The following is a 25114-nucleotide window of genomic DNA, read 5'->3' on the forward strand; positions in this document are numbered from 1 at the left end:
ATCAGAAATGCTACTGAGCTCCCACTCACTTTCTTGTAAATACAGGCTTCTCCAAAAGTCTATATAAAACCAAATGCTTTGATCACACTATCAAAGCGTTTATTCCAACTCCGAGAGGCTTGCACCAGTCCATAAATGGATCGCTGGAGCTTGCACACTTTGTTAGCACCCTTTGGATCGACAAAACCTTCTGGTTGCATCATATACAACTCTTCTTCCAGAAATCCATTCAGGAATGCAGTTTTGACATCCATTTGCCAAATTTCATAATCATAAAATACGGCAATTGCTAACATGATTCGGACAGACTTAAGCATCGCTACGGGTGAGAAGGTCTCATCGTAGTCAATCCCTTGAACTTGTCGAAAACCTTTTGCAACAAGTCGAGCTTTATAGACAGTAACATTACCGTCAGCGTCAGTCTTCTTCTTAAAGATCCATTTATTTTCAGTGGCTTGCCGACCATCGGGCAAGTCAACCAAAGTCCATACTTTGTTCTCATACATGGATCCCATCTCGGATTTCATGGCCTCAAGCCATTTTGCGGAATCTGGGCTCACCATCGCTTCTTCATAGTTCGTAGGTTCGTCATGGTCTAGTAACATAACCTCCAGAACAGGATTACCGTACCACTCTGGTGCGGATCTTAATCTGGTTGACCTACGAGGTTCAGTAATAACTTCTGAAGTTTCATGATCATTATCATTAACTTCCCCACTAATTGGTGTAGGTGTCGCAGAAACTGGTTTATGTGATGATCTACTTTCCAATAAGGGAGCAGGTACAGTTACCTCATCAAGTTCTACTTTCCTCCCACTCACTTCTTTTGAGAGAAACTCCTTCTCTAGAAAGGATCCATTCTTAGCAACGAATGTCTTGCCTTCGGATCTGTGATAGAAGGTGTACCCAACAGTCTCCTTTGGGTATCCTATGAAGACACATTTCTCTGATTTAGGTTCGAGCTTATCAGGTTGAAGTTTCTTCACATAAGCATCGCAACCCAAAACTTTAAGATATGACAACTTTGGTTTCTTGCCAAACCATAATTCATAAGGTGTCGTTTCAACGGATTTTGATGGTGCCCTATTTAGAGTGAATGCAACCGTCTCTAAAGCATAACCCCAAAACGATAGCGGTAAATCAGTAAGAGACATCATAGATTGCACCATATCTAGTAAAGTACGATTACGACGTTCGGACACACCATTACGCTGTGGTGTTCCGGGTGGCGTGAGTTGCGAAACTATTCCGCATTGTTTCAAATGAAGACCAAACTCATAACTCAAATATTCTCCTCCACGATCAGATCGTAGAAATTTTATTTTCTTGTTACGATGATTTTCAACTTCATTCTGAAATTCTTTGAACTTTTTAAATGTTTCAGACTTATGTTTCATTAAGTAGATATACCCATATATGCTCAAATCATCTGTAAAGGTGAGAAAATAACGATATCCGCCACGAGCCTCAATATTCATCGGACCACATACATCTGTATGTTTGATTTCCAATAAATCTGTTGCTCTCTCCATAGTTCCGGAGAACGGTGTTTTAGTCATCTGGCCCATGAGGCACGGTTCGCAAGTACCAAGTGATTCATAATCAAGTGATTCCAAAAGTCCATCAGTATGGAGTTTCTTCATGCGCTTTACACCAATATGACCTAAACGGCAGTGCCACAAATAAGTTGCACTGTCATTATCAACTCTGCATCTTTTGGCTTCGACATTATGAATATGTGTGTCACTACTATCGAGATTCATTAAAAATAGACCACTCTTCAAGGGTGCATGACCATAAAATATATTATTCATATAAATATAACAACCATTATTCTCTGATTTAAATGAATAACCGTCTCGCATTAAACAAGATCCAGATATAATGTTCATGCTCAACGCTGGCACCAAATAACAATTATTTAGGTCTAAAACTAATCCCGAAGGTAGATGTAGAGGTAGCGTGCCGACCGCGATCACATCGACTTTGGAACCATTTCCCACGCGCATCGTCACCTCGTCCTTAGCCAATCTTCGCTTAATCCGTAGCCCCTGTTTCGAATTGCAAATATTAGCAACAGAACCAGTATCAAATACCCAGGTGCTACTGCGAGCATTAGTAAGGTACACATCAATAACATGTATATCACATATACCTTTGTTAACCTTGCCATCCTTCTTATCCGCCCAATACTTGGGGCAGTTCCGCTTCCAGTGAACAGTCTGCTTGTAGTAGAAGCACTCAGTTTCAGGCTTAGGTCCAGACTTGGGTTTCTTCTCCTGAACAGCAACTTGCTTGCTGTTCTTCTTGAAGTTCCCCTTCTTCTTCCCTTTGCCCTTTTTCTTAAAACTAGTGGTCTTACTGACCATCAACACTTGATGCTCCTTTTTGATTTCTACCTCCGCTGCCTTTAGCATTGCGAAGAGCTCGGGAATTGTCTTATTCATCCCTTGCATGTTATAGTTCATCACGAATCTCTTGTAGCTTGGTGGCAGTGATTGAAGAATTTTGTCAATGACGCTATCATCCGGAAGATTAACTCCCAGTTGAATCAAGTGATTATTATACCCAGACATTTTGAGTATATGCTCACTGACAGAACTATTCTCTTCCATCTTGCAGCTGTAGAACTTATTGGAGACTTCATATCTCTCAATCCGGGCATTTTCTTGAAATATTAACTTCAACTCCTGGAACATCTCATATGCTCCATGACGTTCATAACGTCGTTGAAGACCCGGTTCTAAGCCGTAAAGCATGGCACACTGAACTATCGAGTAGTCATCAGCTTTGCTCTGCCAGACGTTCATAACTTCTGGTGTTGCTCTTGCAGGAGGCCTGGCACCTAGCGGTGCTTCCAGGACGTAATTCTTCTGTGCAGCAATGAGGATAATCCTCAAGTTATGGACCCAGTCCGTGTAATTGCTACCATCATCTTTCAACTTTGCTTTCTCAAGGAACGCATTAAAATTCAACGGAACAACAGCACGGGCCATTTATCTACAATTAACATAGACAAGCAAGATACTATCAGGTACTAAGTTCATGATAAATTTAAGTTCAATTAATCATATTACTTAAGAACTCCCACTTAGATAGACATCCCTCTAATCATCTAAGTGATTACGTGATCCAAATCAACTAAACCATGTCCGATCATCACGTGAGATGGAGTAGTTTCAATGGTGAACATCACTATGTTGATCATATCTACTATATGATTCACGCTCGACCTTTCGGTCTCCGTGTTCCGAGGCCATATCTGCATATGCTAGGCTCGTCAAGTTTAACCTGAGTATTCCGCGTGTGCAACTGTTTTGCACCCGTTGTATTTGAACGTAGAGCCTATCACACCCGATCATCACGTGGTGTCTCAGCACGAAGAACTTTCGCAACGGTGCATACTCAGGGAGAACACTTTTATCTTGAAATTTTAGTGAGAGATCATCTTATAATGCTACCGTCAATCAAAGCAAGATAAGATGCATAAAAGATTAACATCACATGCAATCAATATAAGTGATATGATATGGCCATCATCATCTTGTGCTTGTGATCTCCATCTCCGAAGCACCGTCATGATCACCATCGTCACCGGCGCGACACCTTGATCTCCATCGTAGTATCGTTGTCGTCTCGCCAACTTATTGCTTTTACGACTATCGCTACCGCTTAGTGATAAAGTAAAACAATTACATGATGATTGCATTGCATACAATAAAGCGACAACCATATGGCTCCTGCCAGTTGCCGATAACTCGGTTACAAAACATGATCATCTCATACAATAAAATATAGCATCATGTCTTGACCATATCACATCACAACATGCCCTGCAAAAACAAGTTAGACGTCCTCTACTTTGTTGTTGCAAGTTTTACGTGGCTGCTACGGGCTTAACAAGAACCGTTCTTACCTACGCATCAAAACCACAACGATAGTTTGTCAAGTTGGTGCTGTTTTAACCTTCGCAAGGACCGAGCGTAGCCACACTCGGTTCAACTAAAGTGAGAGAGACAGACACCCACCAGTCACCTTTAAGCAACGAGTGCTCGCAACGGTGAAACCAGTCTCGCGTAAGCGTACGCGTAATGTCGGTCCGGGCCGCTTCATCTCACAATACCGCCGAACCACAATATGACATGCTGGTAAGCAGTATGATTTATATCGCCCACAACTCACTTGTGTTCTACTCGTGCATAGCATCAACGCATAAAACCAGGCTTGGATGCCACTGTTGGGGAACGTAGTAATTTCAACAAATTTCCTACGCACACGCAAGATCATGGTGATGCATAGCAACGAGAGGGGAGAGTGTTGTCCACGTACCCTCGTAGACCGAAAGCGGAAGCGTTAACACAACGCGGTTGATGTAGTCGTACGTGTTCATGATCCGACCGATCAAGTACCAAACACACAGCACCTCCGAGTTCAGCACACTACGCGCCGCCCGATCCATCCGCCGCCGCGGGGTTTCTTCTCCGCCGCCGCGCCGCCGCGATGTCGTCCGCCGCCCTTTCGCTCTCCAACAGCGTCGGCACCATCACCTCGCCCGCGGCTGCCACCGTTCCCGCCGCCCTCGCCGTTCCGGCGATCTGCGTTAGCCTTGGCCGCCACAACTTCATGCTGTGGGGAGGCATCGCTGGCACCGTCTTAGCCGTCGCCAACCTCCATGGCTACCCAGACGGCACCACGGGGGCACCCGACAAGACCATCACCGTCGGGACTGGCGACGCCGCGACGACCGCCGCTAATCCGGCATACCATCATTGGTGGAATCAGGATCAGAAGGTCAAGGGCCTCCTTCTTACCTCCATGGAGGAGGACATCGCCTGTCAGCTCATCAGCTGCGAGACGGTGCAGGCAGTATGGACGGCCGTCGGTGCCATGTACGGCACCCAGAGTCGCGCCAACGTCCGTCACATCCGGCGTCAACTCCAGACGCTGCGGAAGGAGGAGATGTTCGCGGATGAGTACATGCACAAGATGAAGGCCCTCGCTGTTGGGGAACTTAGTAATTTCAAAAAATTTCCTACGCACACGCAAGATCATGGTGATGCATAGCAACGAGAGGGGAGAGTGTTGTCCACGTACCCTCGTAGACCGAAAGCGGAAGCGTTAACACGACGCGGTTGATGTAGTCATACGTCTTCACGATCCGACCGATCAAGTACCGAACGCACGGCACCTCCGAGTTCAGCACACGTTCAGCTCGATGACGTCCCTCGAACTCCGATCCAGCCGAGTGTTGAGGGAGAGTTTCGTCAGCACGACGGCGTGGTGACGATGATGATGTTCTACCAACGCAGGGCTTCACCTAAGCTCCGCTACGATATTATCGAGGTGTAATATGGTGGAGGGGGGCACCGCACACGGCTAAAATATCGTATATCAATTGTGTGTCGAGAGGTGCCCCCCTGCCCCCGTATATAAAGGTGCAAGGGGGAGGCCGCGCCGCCTAGGAGGTGTGGCGCGCCAGGAGGAGTCCTACTCCTACCGGGAGTAGGACTCCCCCCCTTTCCATGTTGGACTAGGAGTGGAAGAGGGGAAGAGGTGGAGGGGAGGAAGGAAGGGGGGGCGACGTCCCCCTCTCCTTGTCCTATTCGGACTGGGGGGAAGGGGGGCGCGGCCCTGCCCTAGCCTCCTCTCCCCTCTTCCACCTAGGCCCACTAAGGCCCATTAAGTTACCGGGGGGGTTCCGGTAACCTCCCGGTACTTCGGAAAAATCCCGATTTCACCCGGAACACTTCCGATGTCCAAACATAGGCTTCCAATATATCAATCTTTACGTCTCGACCATTTCGAGACTCCTCGTCATGTCCGTGATCACATCTGGGACTCTGAACAACCTTCGGTACATCAAAACATATAAACTCATAATATAATTGTCATCGTAACTTTAAGCGTGCGGACCCTACGGGTTCGAGAACTATGTAGACATGACCGAGACACCTCTCCGGTCAATAATCAATAGCGGAACCTGGATGCTCATATTGGTTCCCACATATTCTACGAAGATCTTTATCGGTCAGACCGCACAACAACATACGTTGTTCCCTTTGTCATCGGTATGTTACTTGCTCGAGATTCGATCGTCGGTATCTCGATACCTAGTTCAATCTCGTTACTGGCAAGTCTCTTTACTCGTTTCGTAATACATCATCCCGCAACTAACTCATTAGTTACAATGCTTGCAAGGCTTATAGTGATGTGCATTACCGAGTGGGCCCAGAGATACCTCTCCGACAATCGGAGTGACAAATCCTAATCTCGAAATACGCCAACCCAACAAGTACCTTTGGAGACACCTGTAGAGCACCTTTATAATCACCCAGTTACGTTGTGACATTTGGTAGCACACAAAGTGTTCCTCCGGTAAACGGGAGTTGCATAATCTCATAGTCATAGAACATGTATAAGTCATGAAGAAAGCAATATCAACATACTAAACGATCGAGTGCTAAGCTAACGGAATGGGTCAAGTCAATCACATCTTAGCACTCGATCGTTTAGTATGTTGATATTGCTTTCTTCATGACTTATACATGTTCCTATGACTATGAGATTATGCAACTCCCGAATACCAGAGGAACACTTTGTATGCCCGACCACTGCAGAAGATAGAGAGAAAATGAAAGTTGTTCCATATGCTTCAGCCATAGGCTTTATCATGTATGCAATGCTGTGTACCAGACCTGATGTGTGCCTTGTTATTAGTTTAGCAGGGAGGTACCAAAGTAATCTAGGAGTGGATCACTGGACAGTGGTCAAGAACATCCTGAAATACCTGAAAAGGACTAAGGACATGTTTCTCGTTTATGGAGGTGACAAAGAGCTCGTCGTAAATGGTTACGTCGATGCAAGCTTTGACACTGATCCGGATGACTCTAAGTCACAAACCGGATACGTATTTATATTGAACGATGGAGCTGTCAGTTGGTGCAGTTCTAAGCAAAGCGTCGTGGCGGGATCTAAGTGTGAAGCGGAGTACATAGCTGCTTCGGAAGCAGCAAATGAAGGAGACTGGATGAAGGAGTTCATATCCGATCTAGGTGTCATACCTAGTGCATCGGGTCCAATGAAAATCTTTTGTGACAATACTGGTGCAATTGCCTTGGCAAAGGAATCCAGATTTCGCAAGAGAACCAAGCACATCAAGAGACGCTTCAATTCCATCCATGATCAAGTCAAGCAGGGAGACATAGAGATTTGCAACATACGTACAGATCTGAATGTTGCAGACCCGTTGACTAAGCCTCTCTCACGAGCAAAACATGATCAGCACCAACACTACAAAAAAATACACTTCCGTGATGATACGTGTTTGTCATAGTAGGTCGCGTTTTTTGTCATGCATGTACATCCATGACAAATTTATGACAGAATCAAGATAGTCATACCTGTGCTGTCGTAGAAGTGTTTCATGACATTACCAAAATTATCATCACGGAAGTGTCCACTTCCATGACGATAAATCGCGCGTCACAGAAGTGCTTTCATCAAGGGTGACCGACACATGGCATCCACCGTAACGGAAAGCCGTTAAGCTATCGGGTCCGGTTTTGGATCCGATAACCCGTTAACAACCACGACCAATGGGGATTTTCCACGTGTAAAATCATCATTGGCTGGAGGAAACACGTGTCGGCTCACCTTTGGGACAGATGTCATCCACTCAGTGGACCCAAAGCGCCTATGATACGTCGACACGTGGCACGGCCCAACAGAGGCCCATTCCTGTGAAAAGGCCGGCCCGTTTGACTTGGTCAAAAGGTGGCGGGCCGGCCCACGACAAGCCTGTTAACGGCCTGTTCGCATATAGCCCATTTACAGCCCGCTAACCCAGGGCCCGTTTACGGCCTAACCGAATTAGGCCCAGTAGCGTCATCTGGGCCGTCCAATATAATTCCAGCCCGTTTTAACTTCCGGCCCATGTATGGCCCATGACGTCTTTCGGCCCATATGAGGCCCTTATTACTCTCGGCCCATTAACGGCCCGTGGTAAACTGGCCCGTAATGAATAGTGTATCACTTTATACCCATTAACGACCCGTGGTGAAACTGGCCCGTAATGAACAGTGTATCACTTTATACCCATTAACGGCCCATTATTCCGTTGGGCCGTTTCCAGCCCATGTTATCTTTTGGCCTTCTCAGGGCCCATTTATTCTTGGGCTCATTTCCAACATTCGGTTACTTACGGCCCATTACTGTCATTTTATGTTTGTCGGCCAAATTTAGCCCGTGCTTACAGTCGGCCCGTTTGTGGCCCGGGAGGGGACGGGAGGCGGCGGGGAGGCCCGGGCAGGAGGGAGGTGGCGGTGGCCTCCGGGCAGGAGGGAAGGGGAGGCGGCGGGGGCGCGGGTTGGGCGCGGGTCGGGCAGGTGCCCGGGCAGGAGGGAGGCGGGGAGAGGAGGTGGCCCGGGTGCGGTGATGATTTAACACAATCACCAGCAATTGTTTTTTTATCATTGAAATTCAGCTTTGATTACTCAATTTACAAAACTGGATTTTTTGTTATGTTTCAGCATTGAATACTGCCTCTCAAGAGCCACATGATGAGCATGGGCATCACTGTCACCATGATCATGACCACAAACATGGTTAGCATAGTATGATGAACAATGCATAAATGTGGTTACCATCAAATTATGAAGCATTGAAACTCATGTAAAATAGTTTCATGTCTCAATATAGAAGCACTTCTCTTTCTGTTATCACGTGGATACCCGGATGGTCATTGAAAAAGGAAAATATCTATCCATTCTCAAATACATTTTATTTTGTAACCTACTCTTCTTTGTGGCAGCATAAAGTTATACTTAATGACAACCTACTGTTTGTGAAAAATTGCTTATGCCCATGTAGATTATGTGTTACAATAATTACCTTGTACAAAGGGCGCCCATGGCATGATTTTGCCAAACACATGACTAAATCTTTCTGCATGGCTCTGGATTCATGAGTTCAGGGATCTCTATTGTTGATAGAGGGAGCCTGGAAACATAGGAAAAACTTCATAGTTACTTGGAATCAAAATCCTGAATTAAGAAATGTACTTTGCCAATCTGCTTGGAGCCTTGGATGCTGTTCAGAAAGGAGAGATGGGACAGTTTTGATGTTTCACTGAAATGCAGTACTTAATATGCTATATCTTAGTCATGGTAATGCTGTCATAATAAGAAGTGAACTCAATGTTTTTTCTTCTTGTAGACCATCATGAGCATGATCACACCCATGACCCTGGTGTTTCCTCTGTTAAGCATTGTTTGCGAAGGGGAGATGGATCTCTAAAAGTAAAAGGTCAGACTTAAAATTTTCTCGCATGCATTTATATATTTTCTAAAGATAGCTAAGATGAATTTCTAGGTTTTTTTATGGCCCTGCATATGATGGGGTTGTGTACATCGGGGTAAACATCTCACATTTGATTCTCCTAATGAACGTAGTGCTGACACTGACATATGCCAGATGAAGGGACTGCTCCCTATCAATGGAATGCCTAAACGCTTTGCCTTTCAGGTTTGTGCTACTCTAACCTATAATTTATACCGGTGAAAACAATGTCGTAATTTCTTTTAGTGACATGTTAAAAGGGATACAGTGGGTCCAAACAGTCATATAAATTTATTTGTTGGTAGGAAAGACATCTCTCGTCTATAAAGAAAGCAGCCTAGCTATCTTTCCTTTCATTTTCTTATTATTCGCAATTTCAATCTTGGGTCTCCATGCCCAAGCACAAGCTGTTACCTGAATAATCAATTTATTTTTACTTCTAATCTAGATCAAGGATTATGCTCTTGATTCCAGAGTGCCGCCGGACAATTGCTTGGCCTGTTTGAAGATTCGTTGTACATATAAGCTTATGCAAGTTTTTCTTTCAGATTTGCACAAATGGGAGAACAAAATTCTACGTGTTCTGCTGCCCTCTCGTTATGGACTGCTTCCATGTTATCCATCTACAAGGAGTGTGTATGGCACTTTACATGGATCTCCCAACAGATCGAATGTGCCGGGCTTCCAGGATTGCCTACTGAAGGAATAGGCCAGAGACACCAAGTTTCTCCGTTTCCTCGTTTCTTCTTTTTGGCGGCCGGGGTGGATCTCCAGCTCCATGATTTTGAGCTTTGCGGCTGCATCCAGAACTTGTTCTGCAAATGCTGAGGCTCAACTGTACTTGAACTGACATGAAGCGTGAAACGCGAGGTGTATGTATATCGACCTGACCGTTTCATTGTTTGAACCTGGCCGTCGAGCCGTCCACTGCTGTTCTCATACTATGAGTCAACAACTTGATCAACCTGGCATACAATACCGTCGCCCCATTGGCATTTGGCAAGCTCAAGCACCTTGAACAAATGGCAAGACCTTCACAGCTATTCACATGGCACGTAATAGTGGTGGCGGACTCTCAGAATACCGTAGCTGGGTGTAATTACCAAGCGCACATAATTAATGATAAACCCAAGGGATAAATCAGTTGCAAACCGCACGTACGTACGGACACGGTATATGATTCCATTGCATGGTCGGAGTCGGACACGGAGACCGAATCCCGTACGTGTGGTGATCGATGGTGTCCGTCACCGATTCGTATCGACTGAGTAGAGTACTCCGCGCAGATAACCTACCTACCTACCTAGCTGCAAAACAAGGCCAGACGTTCGCTGGAAGATCAGAAAGCTAGCTTGTGTTTTCTCCATCGTCCAGCCAAGAGGAGGCTATGAAGATCCGGCATGTGCTCACCCGATCCATCACCTCCCTCGGTAAGTACATATATATGCCTCTTTTTTCTGTGTTCTTCAGCGTTGATAATGTGTCTATCTGTTCTTCTCTTTTTGGAGAATTCTTAAATAAATTTGGAATGCAGTTATGGTCCTTGTGTTGTTGGTGTTGGTGCCCGAGGGAATGATGCTAGTGACGGGTGTCAAGTCACCGGCGATGGCGGTTTTGTCGGAAAGTATGGAGCCTGCAATTAAAAAGGTACGGGATACAATTTATTTAGTTTAAATGTGTGCTTCAGTTTGTCGCCCCCTTTGATTTCGACCGATATATTAATAGATGCATGCATGGGATATGTGCTTATTTTGCAGGGCGATATGGTGTTTGTGCACAACATGAGCAATGAACCTTTCCGCGAAGGAGAGGTCGTTCTTTTCAAAGTTGATGGCTTTGAACATCCAATTGTCCATCGTGTGATCAAGGTAACGGCAAGCCGGCCTCTAGTATCTCTTGCTACACACCAATCAAATCATTAAAAGTTCATATGTTATATTTTGTTTGCATTGAAAATGATCTTCTCAAATTATTCTAGGTTTACGAGCATCGAGATACTGGAGAAATCCGAATACTCACCAAAGGAGACAACGATTCAGTGGATGACCGATTTCTCTATGCGAGCGGGCAGCTTTGGCTTCAACCGCATGACATTATTGGACGGGTTGCAGGGTACGTGGCGGGTTGTCATCTCTTATCATGCGTCTACTATCGAATTTGGACGTGTATTAATATGGCTTTATAAATACCTTGCTCTACCGTTTCAATTCATTAATGTCTTTGCATGGTTAATTTTTGTGTTTTGTCCAATACTAACAGCTATCTGCCATATGCTGGATGGCCTAGTGTCTTCATCAGTGAAGCTTATAAGGTACGCAAGCACACATTATATTCTGGTTAATTTCTGTATATACATTGTTTATTTAATTAAATACTCACACAAGGTCTCTCTTTTTCTTCTTATGAAAGATGTTGCTGAATGGTGGAAGCACTACAACTCCAGAAGTACTATGGGTAACAATGTAACCGCGGCAGATTTATGTGGGTTGCCTCCATAGTGTCTTGTTCGAGGTTAAAGTATGCATCAAGCGAATGAAGAGTATGTAAAAGACACACCATTATCATAGTCTCCGCAACAGAGTTAATCGAGCTCCATCCGTCTTGTTGAAGTCATTTCTATAGCACGGGCGACATGATTCCTTTTTTGAGAACACACAAAAGTCTTACATTTATTTGCACGGTCGACATGACTCTAACACCTTCTTTGAAAGGTAGATTTTGGTGAAACATGTAGTTAGATGTATTCTTCTTCTTCTTCTTTGATAAAGAGTGGATTTATTGACTAAAAATGAAGTATCAGGTGGATACAAACACAATGAGCACACATTCAGCCTCTGCATTGGCAACGACGAGTTTGATTAGCCATTAAAGGGTCAGCACACGCTGGCAGAGAGCAGATGACAACTGCGGGACGTTGGATCTAAGGTACGAGTTGGAGGCGCCAAGGTGAGGCACACACGTCCTCACCTCCGCCGTCCGCCGTGGAGCTTAGCCCGGCAGCCTCCTTCGACAGCGGGAGGGAGGGAATAGCGGTGGTGAAGGCCTTTAGGGGCGGCGGCCTCTTCGCCTGTGACTTTGAGTGATCCGGGAGGTAGTTGGAGTCGCGTATCATGTGGCAAGATGCCGATTCGGTGTTCACATGTAGAGGAGAGAGAAGCAATTGTTTGCTATGTGCTATGGACTCGGTCTTATACGATTTTTTAGCTTAAGGCCCACTTCTTTTTAATGTATATAAAACTTGCTAAGGTTGATTTTAGAAGCCTTAAGACAAATCTTATGTCCACTTTAAAAATGTCTATATCAAATCAATATTGTGTACGAGAGGTAAGAATATATAATAGATCCGTGAGCTTATGGATGCCAAGGTGAATTTAATGAAATAGGAAAATCTCACTATTGAACAACCATCGATGGAAAAACAACATTTGGATCCAAATAGAGCTACAGAAATAATGATAACTTTAGAAGAAGAAAAGAATCGAAAAGTAAATATTTAGTGAGAAGGTTGCCATGCTTAAAATCGGAACGTCGGATTTATCATTCCCGTATTTATATGGTGAAACAAACTTGTTTACTCATCAGACCAGGTGACATCCTGCAAACCGATGCTCTGGTCGAGGCCTAGGGCGTCCCACACCACCGGCGAGGCGTCCACGACGTTGTAGGCGCATGGCTCCTCGTAGTTGTGCTCGGCGTCGCAACCGTGGACGGAGTCGCACTCGTCCACCACCTTGGCGTGCATGGAGCTGCCGCCCTTCGCCGTGATCTTGATGCTGCGGCCGCAGCGGGACATGCCGCTGAACCAGCCGGTGAAGAGCGCGACGGCCATCTCCGAGTCGTCGTGGTACGCGCCGTCGCACTCGGACGGGAGGCCACCGTCCTTGCCCTTGCCGAAGCCGTTGACCGTGAGGACGGCCCAGGTGGCGGAGGAGACGGGCGGCGTGCAGAGGAACTGCAAGTACTGCTTGTCGTCGACGCAGCAGTCCGGGCTGTTGCTCGTCTCGTAGTGCCCGGACCTGCCCGGGAGGTACCCGCTGGGCTAGCAGCCGACGACATCGTGCGACCGAACCAGGCATGACGCGGGGTGGGAGGCCGAGAGCGTGGCGAGGAGGACGATGGCTATGGCTATGGTGGGTCAAGCTCTCGCAGTCGCCATCTTATTGGCACCTAACTGAAAGAACGCTTGAGCAGATCAGCATATATGAGAGGGCCTGAAGGCCGCAACGCTGGAAGAGAGCCTGGAGAGCTCCGTGGGCATAAGCAGCGACTCGATCACAACGGAGGCATAAATCGATACACCGGAGGAAGAAGAAGAGCATGGGGAGCTTAGAAACCTCCGCTGACCGTCGACCCCAATCCCGCCAGCCAGGTGAAGGCACAAGTGACGTAGCGTTTCACAATCACAACAGCCCAAATGGCACTTCACACAAGGCGTGTGATAATTTCCTCCCTCTAGTCTATGGTACCAGTACTCAAATATGTAAAATAGGGTCTAGCATATTGTACATGTACATGTATTAGTATACGTATGTAATTGTATTATGATCATCTATATAAAGAGACGTAAGACTGGATGTTAGTCACCCACGCAAAACCCTAAACCTACCTCTTCAACTTGGTATCAGCCAGGTTGGGCCTCCGCCGCACGTCCCTCGCGCCGCTGCCCGGTCCCATCATCCGCGTCCCCGCCGCTGCTTGCTAGCTAGCTTCCGCATAGCCGCCGCTGCTTGCTAGCTAGCTACGCACATCCAGCTGCTTGCTAGCTAGCCATAGGGCCGCCGCGCGCACACTACGCGCCGCCCGATCCATCCGCCGCCGCGAGTTTCTGCTCTGCCGCCGCGCGCTGTCCTCCTCCGCGCCGCCGCGATGTCGTCCGCCGCCCTTTCGCTCTCCAACAGCGTCGGCACCATCACCTCGCCTGCGGCTGCCACCGTTCCCGCCGCCCTCGCCGTTCCGGCGATCTGCGTTCGCCTTGGCCGCCACAACTTCATGCTGTGGGGAGGCATCGCCGGCACCGTCTTAGCCGGCGCCAACCTCCATGGCTACCTAGACGGCACCACGGGGGCACCCGACAAGACCATCACCGTCGGGACTGGCGACGCCGCGACGACCGCCGCTAATCCGGCATACCATCATTGGTGGACTCAGGATCAGAAGGTCAAGGGCCTCCTTCTTACCTCCATGGAGGAGGACATCGCCTGTCAGCTCATCAGCTGCGAGACGGTGCAGGCAGTATGGACAGCCGTCGGTGCCATGTATGGCGCGCAGAGTCGCGCCAACGTCCGTCACATCCGGCGTCAACTCCAGACGCTGCGGAAGGAGGAGATGTTCGCGGCTGAGTACATGCACAAGATGAAGGCCCTCGTCGACACCATGGCTGCCGCCGGCTCTCCGATTCGTGATGACGAGCTCATTGATCACATCCTCACCGGACTCGGCTCCGCCTACAACTCCATCGCCGCCTCCCTGGGTGTGAGTAATGCACCAATGCCCTACTCCAGCTTCTACTCGCTCGTCTTGTCGTTCGAAGCATTGCAGGCTCAGCAGAGTGCGTCGGTGGGGTGGACTCCCTCCGCCAACGCCGTGGCTCGCTCGGGCCCCTACGGCCAGGGCGGGTGTGCTCCCTACTCGGAGCCCTACCCCTCCCAGGGTGGGGGTCGCTCGGCCGATGGCAACGGCCAACCCGGGCACGGCCGCCAAGGCGGCAACGGCGGCCCCAACGGTGGCCGCGACCGCAACCCCTCCTACGCTGGCAATGGTCGGCAAAGTGGTGGGGTAACGGCGGCAACAACGGAGGTGGTGGCCGTCGCAACAATCGGTGGCGCCCTCGGTGTCAAATTTGCAAAAACTGGGGGCATGAGGCCGATGAGTGTCGCAAGCGCTATGACCAGGACCACAACACTCGCTCCGCCAACTCGGCCTCCACCAACACCGTCGACTATCCTTGGGTACTGGACACGGGGGCTACAGATCACCTGGCGAGTGATCTGGAACGCCTTCAGGTTCACGAGCGCTATGGTGGCAAGGACCAGGTTCAGGTGGCCAATGGTGCAGGTTTGTCTATTTCACATATTGGTCATTCCCGTTTACCCGGTTCATCTCTTAAACTGCGCAACATCCTTCATGTTCCACACATCAGAGAGCATCTCCTTTCTGTCTACCATCTTGTTTGTGATAATGACGTGTTTGTTGTGAAGGAAATACGCCCTAGAGGCAATAATAAAGTTGTTATTTATATTTCCTTATATCATGAAAAATGTTTATTATTCATGCTAGAATTGTATTAACCGGAAACTTAGTACATGTGTGAATACATAGACAAACGGAGTGTCACTAGTATGCCTCTACTTAACTAGCTCGTTAATCAAAGATGGTTAAGTTTCCTACCAATGGTCATGAGTTGTCATTTGATGAACGGGATCACATCATTAGAGAATGATGTGATTGACTTGACCCATTCCGTTAGCTTAGCACTTGATCGTTTAGTATGTTGCTATTGCTTTCTTCATGACTTATACATGTTCCTATGACTATGAGATTATGCAACTCCCGAAAAGCAGAGGAACACTTTGTATGCCCGACCACTGCAGAAGATAGAGAGAAAATGAAACTTGTTCCCTATGCTTCAGCCATAGGCTTTATCATGTATGCAATGCTGTGTACCAGACCTGATATGTGCCTTGTTATTAGTTTAGCAGGGAGGTATCAAAGTAATCTAGAAGTGGATCACTGGACAGTGGTCAAGAACATCCTGAAATACCTGAAAAGGACTAAGGACATGTTTCTCGTTTATGGAGGTGACAAAGAGCTCATCGTAAATGGTTACGTCGATGCAAGCTTTGACACTGATCCGGATGACTCTAAGTTACAAATCGGATACGTATTTATATTGAACGATGGAGCTGTCAGTTGGTGCAGTTCTAAGCAAAGCGTCGTGGCGGGATCTACGTGTGAAGCGGAGTACATAGCTGCTTCGGAAGCAGCAAATGAAGGAGTCTGGATGAAGGAGTTCATATCCGATCTAGGTGTCATACCTAGTGCATCGGGTCCAATGAAAATCTTTTGTGACAATACTGGTGCAATTGCCTTGGCAAAGGAATCCAGATTTCGCAAGAGAACCAAGCACATCAAGAGACGCTTCAATTCCATGCGCGATCAAGTCAAGGAGGGAGACATAGAGATTTGCAAGATACGTACAGATCTGAATGTTGCAGACCCGTTGACTAAGCTTCTCTCACAAGCAAAACATGAACAGCACCAACACTACAAAAAAATACACTTCCGTGATGATACGTGTTTGTCATAGTAGGTCGCGTTTTTTTGTCATGCATGTACATCCATGACAAATTTATGACAGAATCAAGATAGTCATACCTGTGCTGTCGTAGAAGTGTTCCATGACATTACCAAAATTATCATCACGGAAGTGTCCACTTCCATGACGATAAATATCGCGTCACAGAAGTGCTTTCATCAAGGGTGACCGACACGTGGCATCCACTGTAACGGAACGCCGTTAAGCTATCGGGTCCGGTTTTGGATCCGATAACCCGTTAACAACCACGACCAATGGGGATTTTCCACGTGTAAAATCATCATTGGCTGGAGGAAACACGTGTCGGCTCACCTTTGGGACAGATGTCATCCATTCATTGGACCCAAAGCGCCTATGATACGTCGACACGTGGCACGGCCCAACAGAGGCCCATTCCTGTGAAAAGGCCGGCCCGTTTGACTTGGTCAAAAGGTGGCGGGCCAGCCCACGGCAAGCCTGTTAACGGCCTGTTCGCATATAGCCCATTTACAGCCCGCTAACCCAGGGCCCGTTTACGGCCTAACCGAATTAGGCCCAGTAGCGTCATCTGGGCCGTCCAATATAATTCCAGCCCGTTTTAACTTCCGGCCCATGTATGGCCCATGACGTCTTTCGGCCCATATGAGGCCCTTATTACTCTCGGCCCATTAACGGCCCGTGGTAAAAATGGCCCGTAATGAACAGTGTATCACTTTATACCCATTAACGGCCCGTGGTGAAACTGGCCCGTAATGAACAGTGTATCACTTTATACCCATTAACGGCCCATTATTCCGTTGGGCCGTTTCCAGCCCATGTTATCTTTTGGCCTTCTCAGGGCCCATTTATTCTTGGGCTCATTTCCAGCATTCGGTTACTTACGACCCATTACTGTCATTTTCTGTTTGTCGGCCAAATTCAGCTCGTGCTTACAGTCGGCCCGTTTGTGGCTTGGGAGGGGAGGGGAGGCGGCGGGGAGGCCCGGGCAGGAGGGGAGGGGAGGCGCTGGCCCGGGCAGGAGGGAGGCGGCGGAGGCCTCCTGGCAGGAGGGGAGGGGAGGCGGCGGGGGCGCGGGTTGGGCGCGGGTCGGGCAGGTGCCCGGGCAGGAGGGAGGCGGGGAGAGGAGGCGGCCCGGGTGCTGTGATGATTTAACACAATCACCAGCAATTGTTTTTTTATCATTGAAATACAGCTTTGATTACTCAATTTACAAAAATGGATTTTTGTTATGTTTCAGCATTGAATACTGCCTCTCAAGAGCCACATGATGAGCATGGGCATCACCGTCACCATGATCATGACCACAAACATGGTTAGCATAGTATGATGAACAATGCATAAATGTGGTTACCATCAAATTATGAAGCATTGAAACTCATGTAAAATAGTTTCATGTCTCAATATAGAAGCACTTCTCTTTCTATTATCACATGGACACCCGGATGGTCATTGAAAAAGGAAACTATCTATCCATTCTCAAATACATTTTATTTTGTACCCTACTCTTCTTTATGGCAGCATAAAGTTATACTTAATGACAACCTACTGTTTGTGAAAAATTGCTTATGCTCATGTAGATTATGTGTTACAATAATTACCTTGTACAAAGGGCGCCGATGGCATGATTTTGCCAAACACATGACTAAATCTTTCTGCATGGCTCTGGATTCATGAGTTCAGGGATCTCTATTGTTGATAGAGGGAGCCTGGAAACATAGGAAAAACTTCATAGTTACTTGGAATCAAAATCCTGAATTAAGAAATGTACTTTGCAAATCTGCTTGGAGCCTTGGATGCTGTTCAGAAAGGAGAGATGGGACAGTTTTGATGTTTCACTGAAATGCAGTACTTAATATGCCATATCTTAGTCATGGTAATGTTGGCATAATAAGAAGTGAACTCAATGTTTTTTCTTCTTGCAGACCATCATGAGCATGATCACACCCATGACCCTGGTGTTTCCTCTATTAAGCATTGTTTGCGAAGGGGAGATGGATCTCTAAAAGTAAAAGGTCAGACTTAAAATTGTCTCGCATGCATTTATATATTTTCTAAAGATAGCTAAGATGAATTTCTAGGTTTTTTTATGGCCCTGCATATGATGGGGTTGTGTACATCGGGGTAAACATCTCACAATTGATTCTCCTAATGAACGTAGTGCTGACACTGACATATGCCAGATGAAGGGACTGCTCTCTATCAGTGGAATGCCTAAACGCTTTGCCTTTCAGGTTTGTGCTACTCTAACCTATAATTTATACCGGTGAAAACAATGTCGTAATTTCTTTTAGTGACATGTTAAAAGGGATACAGTGGGTCCAAACAGTCATATAAATTTATTTGTTGGTAGGAAAGACATCTCTCGTCTATAAAGAAAGCAGCCTAGCTATCTTTCCTTTCATTTTCTTATTATTCGCCATTTCAATCTTGGGTCTCCATGCCCAAGCACAAGCTGTTACCTGAATAATCAATTTATTTTTACTTCTAATCTAGATCAAGGATTATGCTCTTGATTCTAGAGTGCCATCGGACAATTGCTTGGCCTGTTTGAAGATTCGTTGTACATATAAGCTTATGCAAGTTTTTCTTTCAGATTTGCACAAATGGGAGAACAAATTGCTACGTGTTCTGCTGCCCTCTCGTTATGGACTGCTTCCATGTTATCCATCTGCAAGGAGTGTGTATGACACTTTACATGGATCTCCCAACAGATCGAATGTGCCGGGCTTCCAGGATTGCCTACTGAAGGAATAGGCCAGAGACACCAAGTTTCTCCGTTTCTCCGTTTCTTCTTTTTGGCGGCCGGGGTGGATCTCCAGCTCCATGATCTTGAGCTTTGCGGCTGCATCCAGAACTTGTTCTGCAAATGCTGAGGCTCAACTGTGCTTGAACTGACATGAAGCGTGAAACGCGAGGTGTATGTATATCGACCTGACCGTTTCATTGTTGGAACCTGGCCGTCGTGCCGTCCACTGCTGTTCTCATACTATGAGTCAACAACTTGATCAACCTGGCATACAATACCGTCGCCCCATTGGCATTTGGCAAGCTCAAGCACCTTGAACAAATGGCAAGACCTTCACAGCTATTCGCATGGCACGTAATAGTGGTGGCGGACTCTCAGAATACCGTAGCTGGGTGTAATTACCAAGCGCACGTAATTAATGATAAACCCAAGGGATAAATCAGTTGCAAACCCCACGTACGTACGGACACGGTATATGATTCCATTGCACGGTCGGAGTCGGACACGGAGACCGAATCCCGTACGTGTGGTGATCGATGGTGTCCGTCACCGATTCGTATCGACTGAGTAGAGTACTCCGCGCAGCTTTGCCTATATATTCATAACCTACCTACCTACCTAGCTGCAAAACAAGGCCAGACGTTCGCTGGAAGATCAGAAAGCTAGCTTGTGTTTTCTCCATCGTCCAGCCGAGAGGAGGCTATGAAGATCCGGCATGTGCTCACCCAATCCATCACCTTCCTCGGTAAGTACATATATAGGCCTCTTTTTTCTGTGTTCTTCAACGTTGATAATGTGTCTATCTGTTCTTCTCTTTTTGGAGAATTCTTAACTAAATTTGGATTGCAGTTATGGTCCTTGTGTTGTTGGTGTTGGTGCCCGAGGGAATGATGCTAGTGACGGGTGTCAAGTCACCGGCGATGGCAGTTTTGTCGGAAAGTATGGAGCCTGCAATTAAAAAGGTACGTGATACAATTTATTTAGTTTAAATGTGTGCTTCAGTTTGTCGCCCCCTTTGATTTCGACCGATATATTGATAGATGCATGCATGGGATATGTGCTTATTTTGCAGGGCGATATGGTGTTTGTGCACAACATGAGCAATGAACCTTTCCGCGAAGGAGAGGTCGTTCTTTTCAAAGTTGATGGCTTTGAACATCCAATTGTCCATCGTGTGATCAAGGTAACGGCAAGCCCGGCCTCTAGTATCTCTTGCTACACACCAATCAAATCATTAAAAGTTCATATGTTATATTTTGTTTGCCTTGAAAATGATCTTCTCAAATTATTCTAGGTTTACGAGCATCGAGACACTGGAGAAATCCGAATACTCACCAAAGGAGACAACAATTCAGTGGATGACCGATTTCTCTATGCGAGCGGGCAGCTTTGGCTTCAACCGCATGACATTATTGGACGGGTTGCAGGGTACGTGGCGGGTTGTTATCTCTTATCATGCGTCTACTATCGAATTTGGACGTGTATTAATATCGCTTTATATATACCTTGCTCTACCGTTTCAATTCATTAATGTCTTTGCATGGTTAATTTTTGTGTTTTGTCCAATGCTAACAGCTATCTGCCATATGCTGGATGGCCTAGTGTCTTCATCAGTGAAGCTTATAAGGTACGCAAGCACACATTATATTCTGGTCAATTTCTGCATATACCATTGTTTATTTAATTAAATACTCACACAAGGTCTCTCTTTTTCTTCTTATGAAAGATGTTGCTGAATGGTGGAAGCACTACAACTCCAGAAGTGCTATGGGTGTAAAACGTAGGTTTTGAGGGAACTGGCTCAATCCTCAAAGGGGTGGCTTATCACATATATATAAGGATGACATACAAGTCCAATACCAATAAGGTATGGTGTACACAGTAGGGCTACAATACGAAGTCTAACACCCTCCCTCAATCTAAACTCACTCCTGAAGTATCTAGGAGGTTGAGATTGCGCCTATAGACCTCAAACATGAGGCTTGGTGAAGATGTCCGCAAGTTGATCTTTTGAAGAGATAAACCTGTCTTGTAGTAGCTTCTGTGCAACACGTTCCCTCACAAAATGATAGTCAATCTCAATGTGTTTAGTCCGTGCATGGAACACCGGGTTTGACGGCAGAAACGTAGCACCGATGTTGTCACACCAAAGGACCGAAGGATGTGGCTGAGCAACTCCTAGCTCTCGAAGTAGGGACTCAATCCATATATGTTCAGCAGTTGCATTGGCAACCGACTTGTACTCAGCTTCTGTGCTGCTGCGGGAAACAATGGCTTGCTTGCGTGCACTCCAGCCAATCAGATTAGGACCCAAGAACACAGCATGTCCCCCCATGGATCGCCTGTCATCTGGACACCCAGCCCAATCAGCATCAGAGAATGCAGAAAGAACTCCAGAGGAACCGGGGCGCAGGTGAAGACCAAAGGAGACAGTGAGACGCACGTAACGTAGTATGCGCTTCACAGCAGACTAGTGTACATCAGTGGGAGCATGAAGATACTGGCACACCCTGTTAACCGCAAAGGAGAGATCAGGATGCGTGATCGTCAGATACTGCAGGCCACCAACAATACTCCTGTACTCAGTAGCATCCTCAGGAGAGAGAAGAGCACCATCAGCAGCAGAAAGGGTGTCAATGGAGGACATGGGCGTAGGCGATGGCTTGCACTTGAGCATATCAGCACGACACAAGAGATCAAGAGAGTACTTCTTCTGGGTGAGAGCCAAACTGCCACGAGACTGATGAGCGACCTCAATACCCAGGAAGAAATGAAGCTGTCCCAAATCCTTAACTGTAAAATCACGACCAAGTGCAGTCACAAGAGCATCAGCAGCCGTCGGGGATGAGCTCACCAGAACAATATCATCCACATACACAAGGAGGTACATGGTCACACTCGGTCGCTGAAACAAGAACAGTGAAGTATCAGCCGTCGAAGGAATGAACCCATGAGTGCGTAGAGCTGAAGCCAGGCGAGCATGCCAGGCACGGGGAGCCTACTTCAGTCCATATATGGCCTTCGTCAGATGACAGAGATGATGAGGCTGAGTGTGATCAACAAATCCAGGTGGTTGCCGCATGTAAACCTCTTCTTCAAGCAATCCATGAAGAAAAGCGTTCTGCACATCAAGCTGGCGGAGAGACCATCCACGAGAAACTGCCAGAGACAGAAGAAGTCGAATAGTGGTAGGCTTGACAACTGGGCTGAATGTATCCTGATAGTCCAGGCCCTGACGCTGTTTAAAGCCCTTAGCCACGAGGCGTGCTTTGTAGCGCTCAATGGAACCATATGCATGTTTCTTCACCTTGAACACCCACTTTGAATCAATGATGTTGACGCGAGACGGAGGGGGAACAAGTGTCCAGGTCTTATTCTTTATAAGAGCATGATATTCTTGTTCCATAGCAGCCCTCCAGTGTGGAATACTCATAGCGGCTTGATAACTGCGTGGTTCGGCGGTTGGATCATCCACAGCATGAGCCAGGCAAGCAGCAAGATAGGTGACCGTGCCATCGGTGCGCTCCTTGGGACGAACAATGCCACTGCGGCTGCGAGTGCGTGGACGCCGCGGGGGAGCAAACACCGGGGCCGGCGGGATGTCCGGAGCAGGTGAGGCTGGTCTAGGGGACTCCGGCGAAGAAGAACCGGGTGACGTCGAGCCGGGCGACGGCGGACCAGGCGACAGCAGGCCAGGCGACGTAGGCCCCGACGGCGTGTGAGCTGCTGCAGACCCGGGCGAAGTAGGCACCAAGGACGCCCGCGCGGATGCGAGGGCGACGATGGAGGGGAGTCCGGGCGAGGAGGCGGCGACGGAGACTGCTCAGAGGAGGCCGTCGCAGGCTCTGGCCCGGTCGCAGTAGCCAGCATGGGCTCCGGCCCAGGCGCTGTTGGAGACGGGGTGCCCGGTGCGGGGTCGAGGGCGGGAGGCGGTGCATGCACCGGTCGATTGACGTGCACCACAGGCGACGTAGCGGGTCCGTCAGGGAGGAGTTCCAGGCGAGCTCCACGTCCAATTCCTGCACCATGATTAGGTAACAACATAGGCGAATATGCATCATCTTCAAATTGGCCAGGTATAAGAGGAGATGAATGCATAAAAGGTGTTGTGGTGGATGACTGAGGCATGGCAGAAAAGGGGAAGACGGTCTCATCAAAAACAACATCCCGAGATATGTAGACTCGATTGGTTGGGACATGGAGACACTTGTAGCCTTTATGGAGAGAACTATACCCTAAGAACACACACTTTTTGGAGCGAAACTCAAGTTTGCGATCATTATAAGGACGAAGATGAGGCCAGCAGGCACACCCGAACACCTTAAAAAAGGTATAGTCAGGAGTTTCACCTAAGAGAAGCTCAATCGGAGCTTTCATATTAAGAACACGCGTAGGTAATCTGTTAATGAGAAAACACGCGGTAGCAAAAGCATCACTCCAAAAACGAAAGGGTACAGAAGCATGAGCAAGAAGTGTGAGGCCCGTCTCAACTATATGGCGATGTTTGCGCTCAACAGCGCCATTCTGCTGATGTGTATGCGGGCATGATAAACGATGACAGATCCCAAGCTTATTAAAGAAGGTGTTGAGGTTGCGATATTCGCCCCCCAATCTGATTGAACATGGATAATTTTATGCTTGAGTAGACGTTCAACATGCAATTGAAACTGTATGAATATATCAAACACATCAGATTTGTGCTTAAGAAGATAAAGCCAAGTGAAGCGACTGTAGGCATCAACAAAACTGACATAATAGTTGTGACCATTAACAGATGTTTGTGCCGGACCCCACACATCAGAAAACACAATTTCAAGAGGGTTCTTTACTTCTCTGGTAGATGAAAGAAAAGGTAGCTGATGACTCTTGCCTTGCTGACAGGCATCACACACGGAAATATTTTTATTGCTAGAAACTAATGGCAGCTCATGACGGTGGATTATGTGGCGAACGATGGGTGTGGCGGGGTGACCAAAGCGAGAGTGCCACTGGGAAGGCGACACACGAACACCGCTGAAGACGCACGGGGCGGATGGATCCTCCAAACGGTACAAGCCTTGGCTCGACCGGCCACTAAGCAGAATGTCCCGGGTTGCTCGATCCTTAACAAATAGATTAAAAGGGTGAAATTCACATAGGACATGATTATCAAGGGTGAGCTTAGGGACAGATAAAAGATTACGAGTTACCGAGGGTACCCGTAAAACATTACGAAGATGGAGCTGCCTAGAGGGATGACTAGTTAAAAGAGATGCTTGGCCAATATGAGAGATGGGCATACCTACATCATTGGCGGTGTGAACCTGATCGTGCCCGTAGTAGGGCTGGTAGGTGGAGAGTTTGTTGAGCTCGTTCGTCATGTGATCCGTGGCGCCGGTGTCCATGTACCAGGCTAGATCAGCAGGGTAGGATGGTGTGTATCCCTGCTCGACGCGCGGGTCCTTGCCCTTGGCGGCGATGTGGGCAGACGGGGCGGCAGCGGGAGGACCAAAGTCTGCCATGGCAAACTGGCGCTCGTTGCCCTTGCCGTCGTTGCTGATGCCAAGGAAGCTCCTCTGAAAGCGGCGGTGACACTTGGAGGTGACATGGCGTTCACGACCACATAGCTGGCACACCACCCTAGTGTTAGGGCCCCCACCCAGGGTCGATGCAGGGGGCGGGGCTGCCTTGCCAGGTGACGGGGCAGGTGGGCGCTGGCCACGAGAGGCGTGAGTAGAGCTCGTGAGGAGGCATCGCTG

General features: G+C 47.6%; 3 protein-coding genes across 4 annotated transcripts; 2 read left to right on the plus strand and 1 right to left on the minus strand.

Annotated features, from left to right (window-relative positions):
- The first annotated feature begins 10651 nt into the window (after nucleotides 1-10651).
- LOC123141895 (signal peptidase complex catalytic subunit SEC11C) lies at nucleotides 10652-12400 on the plus strand. Of its 2 annotated transcripts, none has more exons than XM_044560964.1 (6): nucleotides 10652-10766; nucleotides 10871-10983; nucleotides 11094-11204; nucleotides 11315-11448; nucleotides 11596-11647; nucleotides 11721-12400. In XM_044560964.1, exons 1-6 carry the CDS (start codon nucleotides 10724-10726, stop codon nucleotides 11832-11834), a joined length of 567 nt encoding a protein of 188 aa, XP_044416899.1. In that variant the 5' UTR covers nucleotides 10652-10723; the 3' UTR covers nucleotides 11835-12400. The 2 variants fall into 2 exon arrangements, with proteins under 2 accessions (XP_044416899.1, XP_044416898.1); XM_044560963.1 differs by having other exon boundaries at nucleotides 11746-12400.
- A 507-nt stretch (nucleotides 12401-12907) lies between these two features.
- LOC123142669 (putative ripening-related protein 5) lies at nucleotides 12908-14010 on the minus strand. The gene is made up of 2 exons (XM_044561476.1): nucleotides 13943-14010; nucleotides 12908-13352 (listed from the first exon to the last, which is right to left on the minus strand). Exons 1-2 carry the CDS (start codon nucleotides 14008-14010, stop codon nucleotides 12908-12910), a joined length of 513 nt encoding a protein of 170 aa, XP_044417411.1.
- A 6000-nt stretch (nucleotides 14011-20010) lies between these two features.
- On the plus strand, nucleotides 20011-23442 carry LOC123141896 (signal peptidase complex catalytic subunit SEC11C). The gene is made up of 6 exons (XM_044560965.1): nucleotides 20011-20121; nucleotides 20226-20338; nucleotides 20449-20559; nucleotides 20671-20804; nucleotides 20952-21003; nucleotides 21103-23442. Exons 1-6 carry the CDS (start codon nucleotides 20079-20081, stop codon nucleotides 21151-21153), a joined length of 504 nt encoding a protein of 167 aa, XP_044416900.1. The 5' UTR covers nucleotides 20011-20078; the 3' UTR covers nucleotides 21154-23442.
- Nucleotides 23443-25114: the final 1672 nt, after the last annotated feature.

Source organism: Triticum aestivum, chromosome 6D (genome assembly GCF_018294505.1).
Source record: "Triticum aestivum cultivar Chinese Spring chromosome 6D, IWGSC CS RefSeq v2.1, whole genome shotgun sequence".
Lineage (NCBI taxonomy): Eukaryota > Viridiplantae > Streptophyta > Magnoliopsida > Poales > Poaceae > Triticum > Triticum aestivum.

Excerpts from the sequence above, each read along its gene's own strand:
- LOC123142669 (XM_044561476.1), bottom strand. The coding sequence starts at position 14,010 with ATGGGACCGGGCAGCGGCGCGAGGGACGTGCGGCGGAGGCCCAACCTG. Across the intron at positions 13,353-13,942 it reads GCTGATACCAAGTTGAAGAG|GTCCGGGCACTACGAGACGA; the intron begins GTAGGTTTAGGG and ends CCTCCCGGGCAG.
- LOC123141896 (XM_044560965.1), top strand. The coding sequence starts at position 20,079 with ATGAAGATCCGGCATGTGCTCACCCAATCCATCACCTTCCTCG. Across the intron at positions 20,805-20,951 it reads ATTATTGGACGGGTTGCAGG|CTATCTGCCATATGCTGGAT; the intron begins GTACGTGGCGGG and ends CAATGCTAACAG. Across the intron at positions 21,004-21,102 it reads TCATCAGTGAAGCTTATAAG|ATGTTGCTGAATGGTGGAAG; the intron begins GTACGCAAGCAC and ends TTCTTATGAAAG.
- LOC123141895 (XM_044560964.1), top strand. The coding sequence starts at position 10,724 with ATGAAGATCCGGCATGTGCTCACCCGATCCATCACCTCCCTCG. Across the intron at positions 10,767-10,870 it reads CCGATCCATCACCTCCCTCG|TTATGGTCCTTGTGTTGTTG; the intron begins GTAAGTACATAT and ends TTTGGAATGCAG. Across the intron at positions 10,984-11,093 it reads TGGAGCCTGCAATTAAAAAG|GGCGATATGGTGTTTGTGCA; the intron begins GTACGGGATACA and ends CTTATTTTGCAG.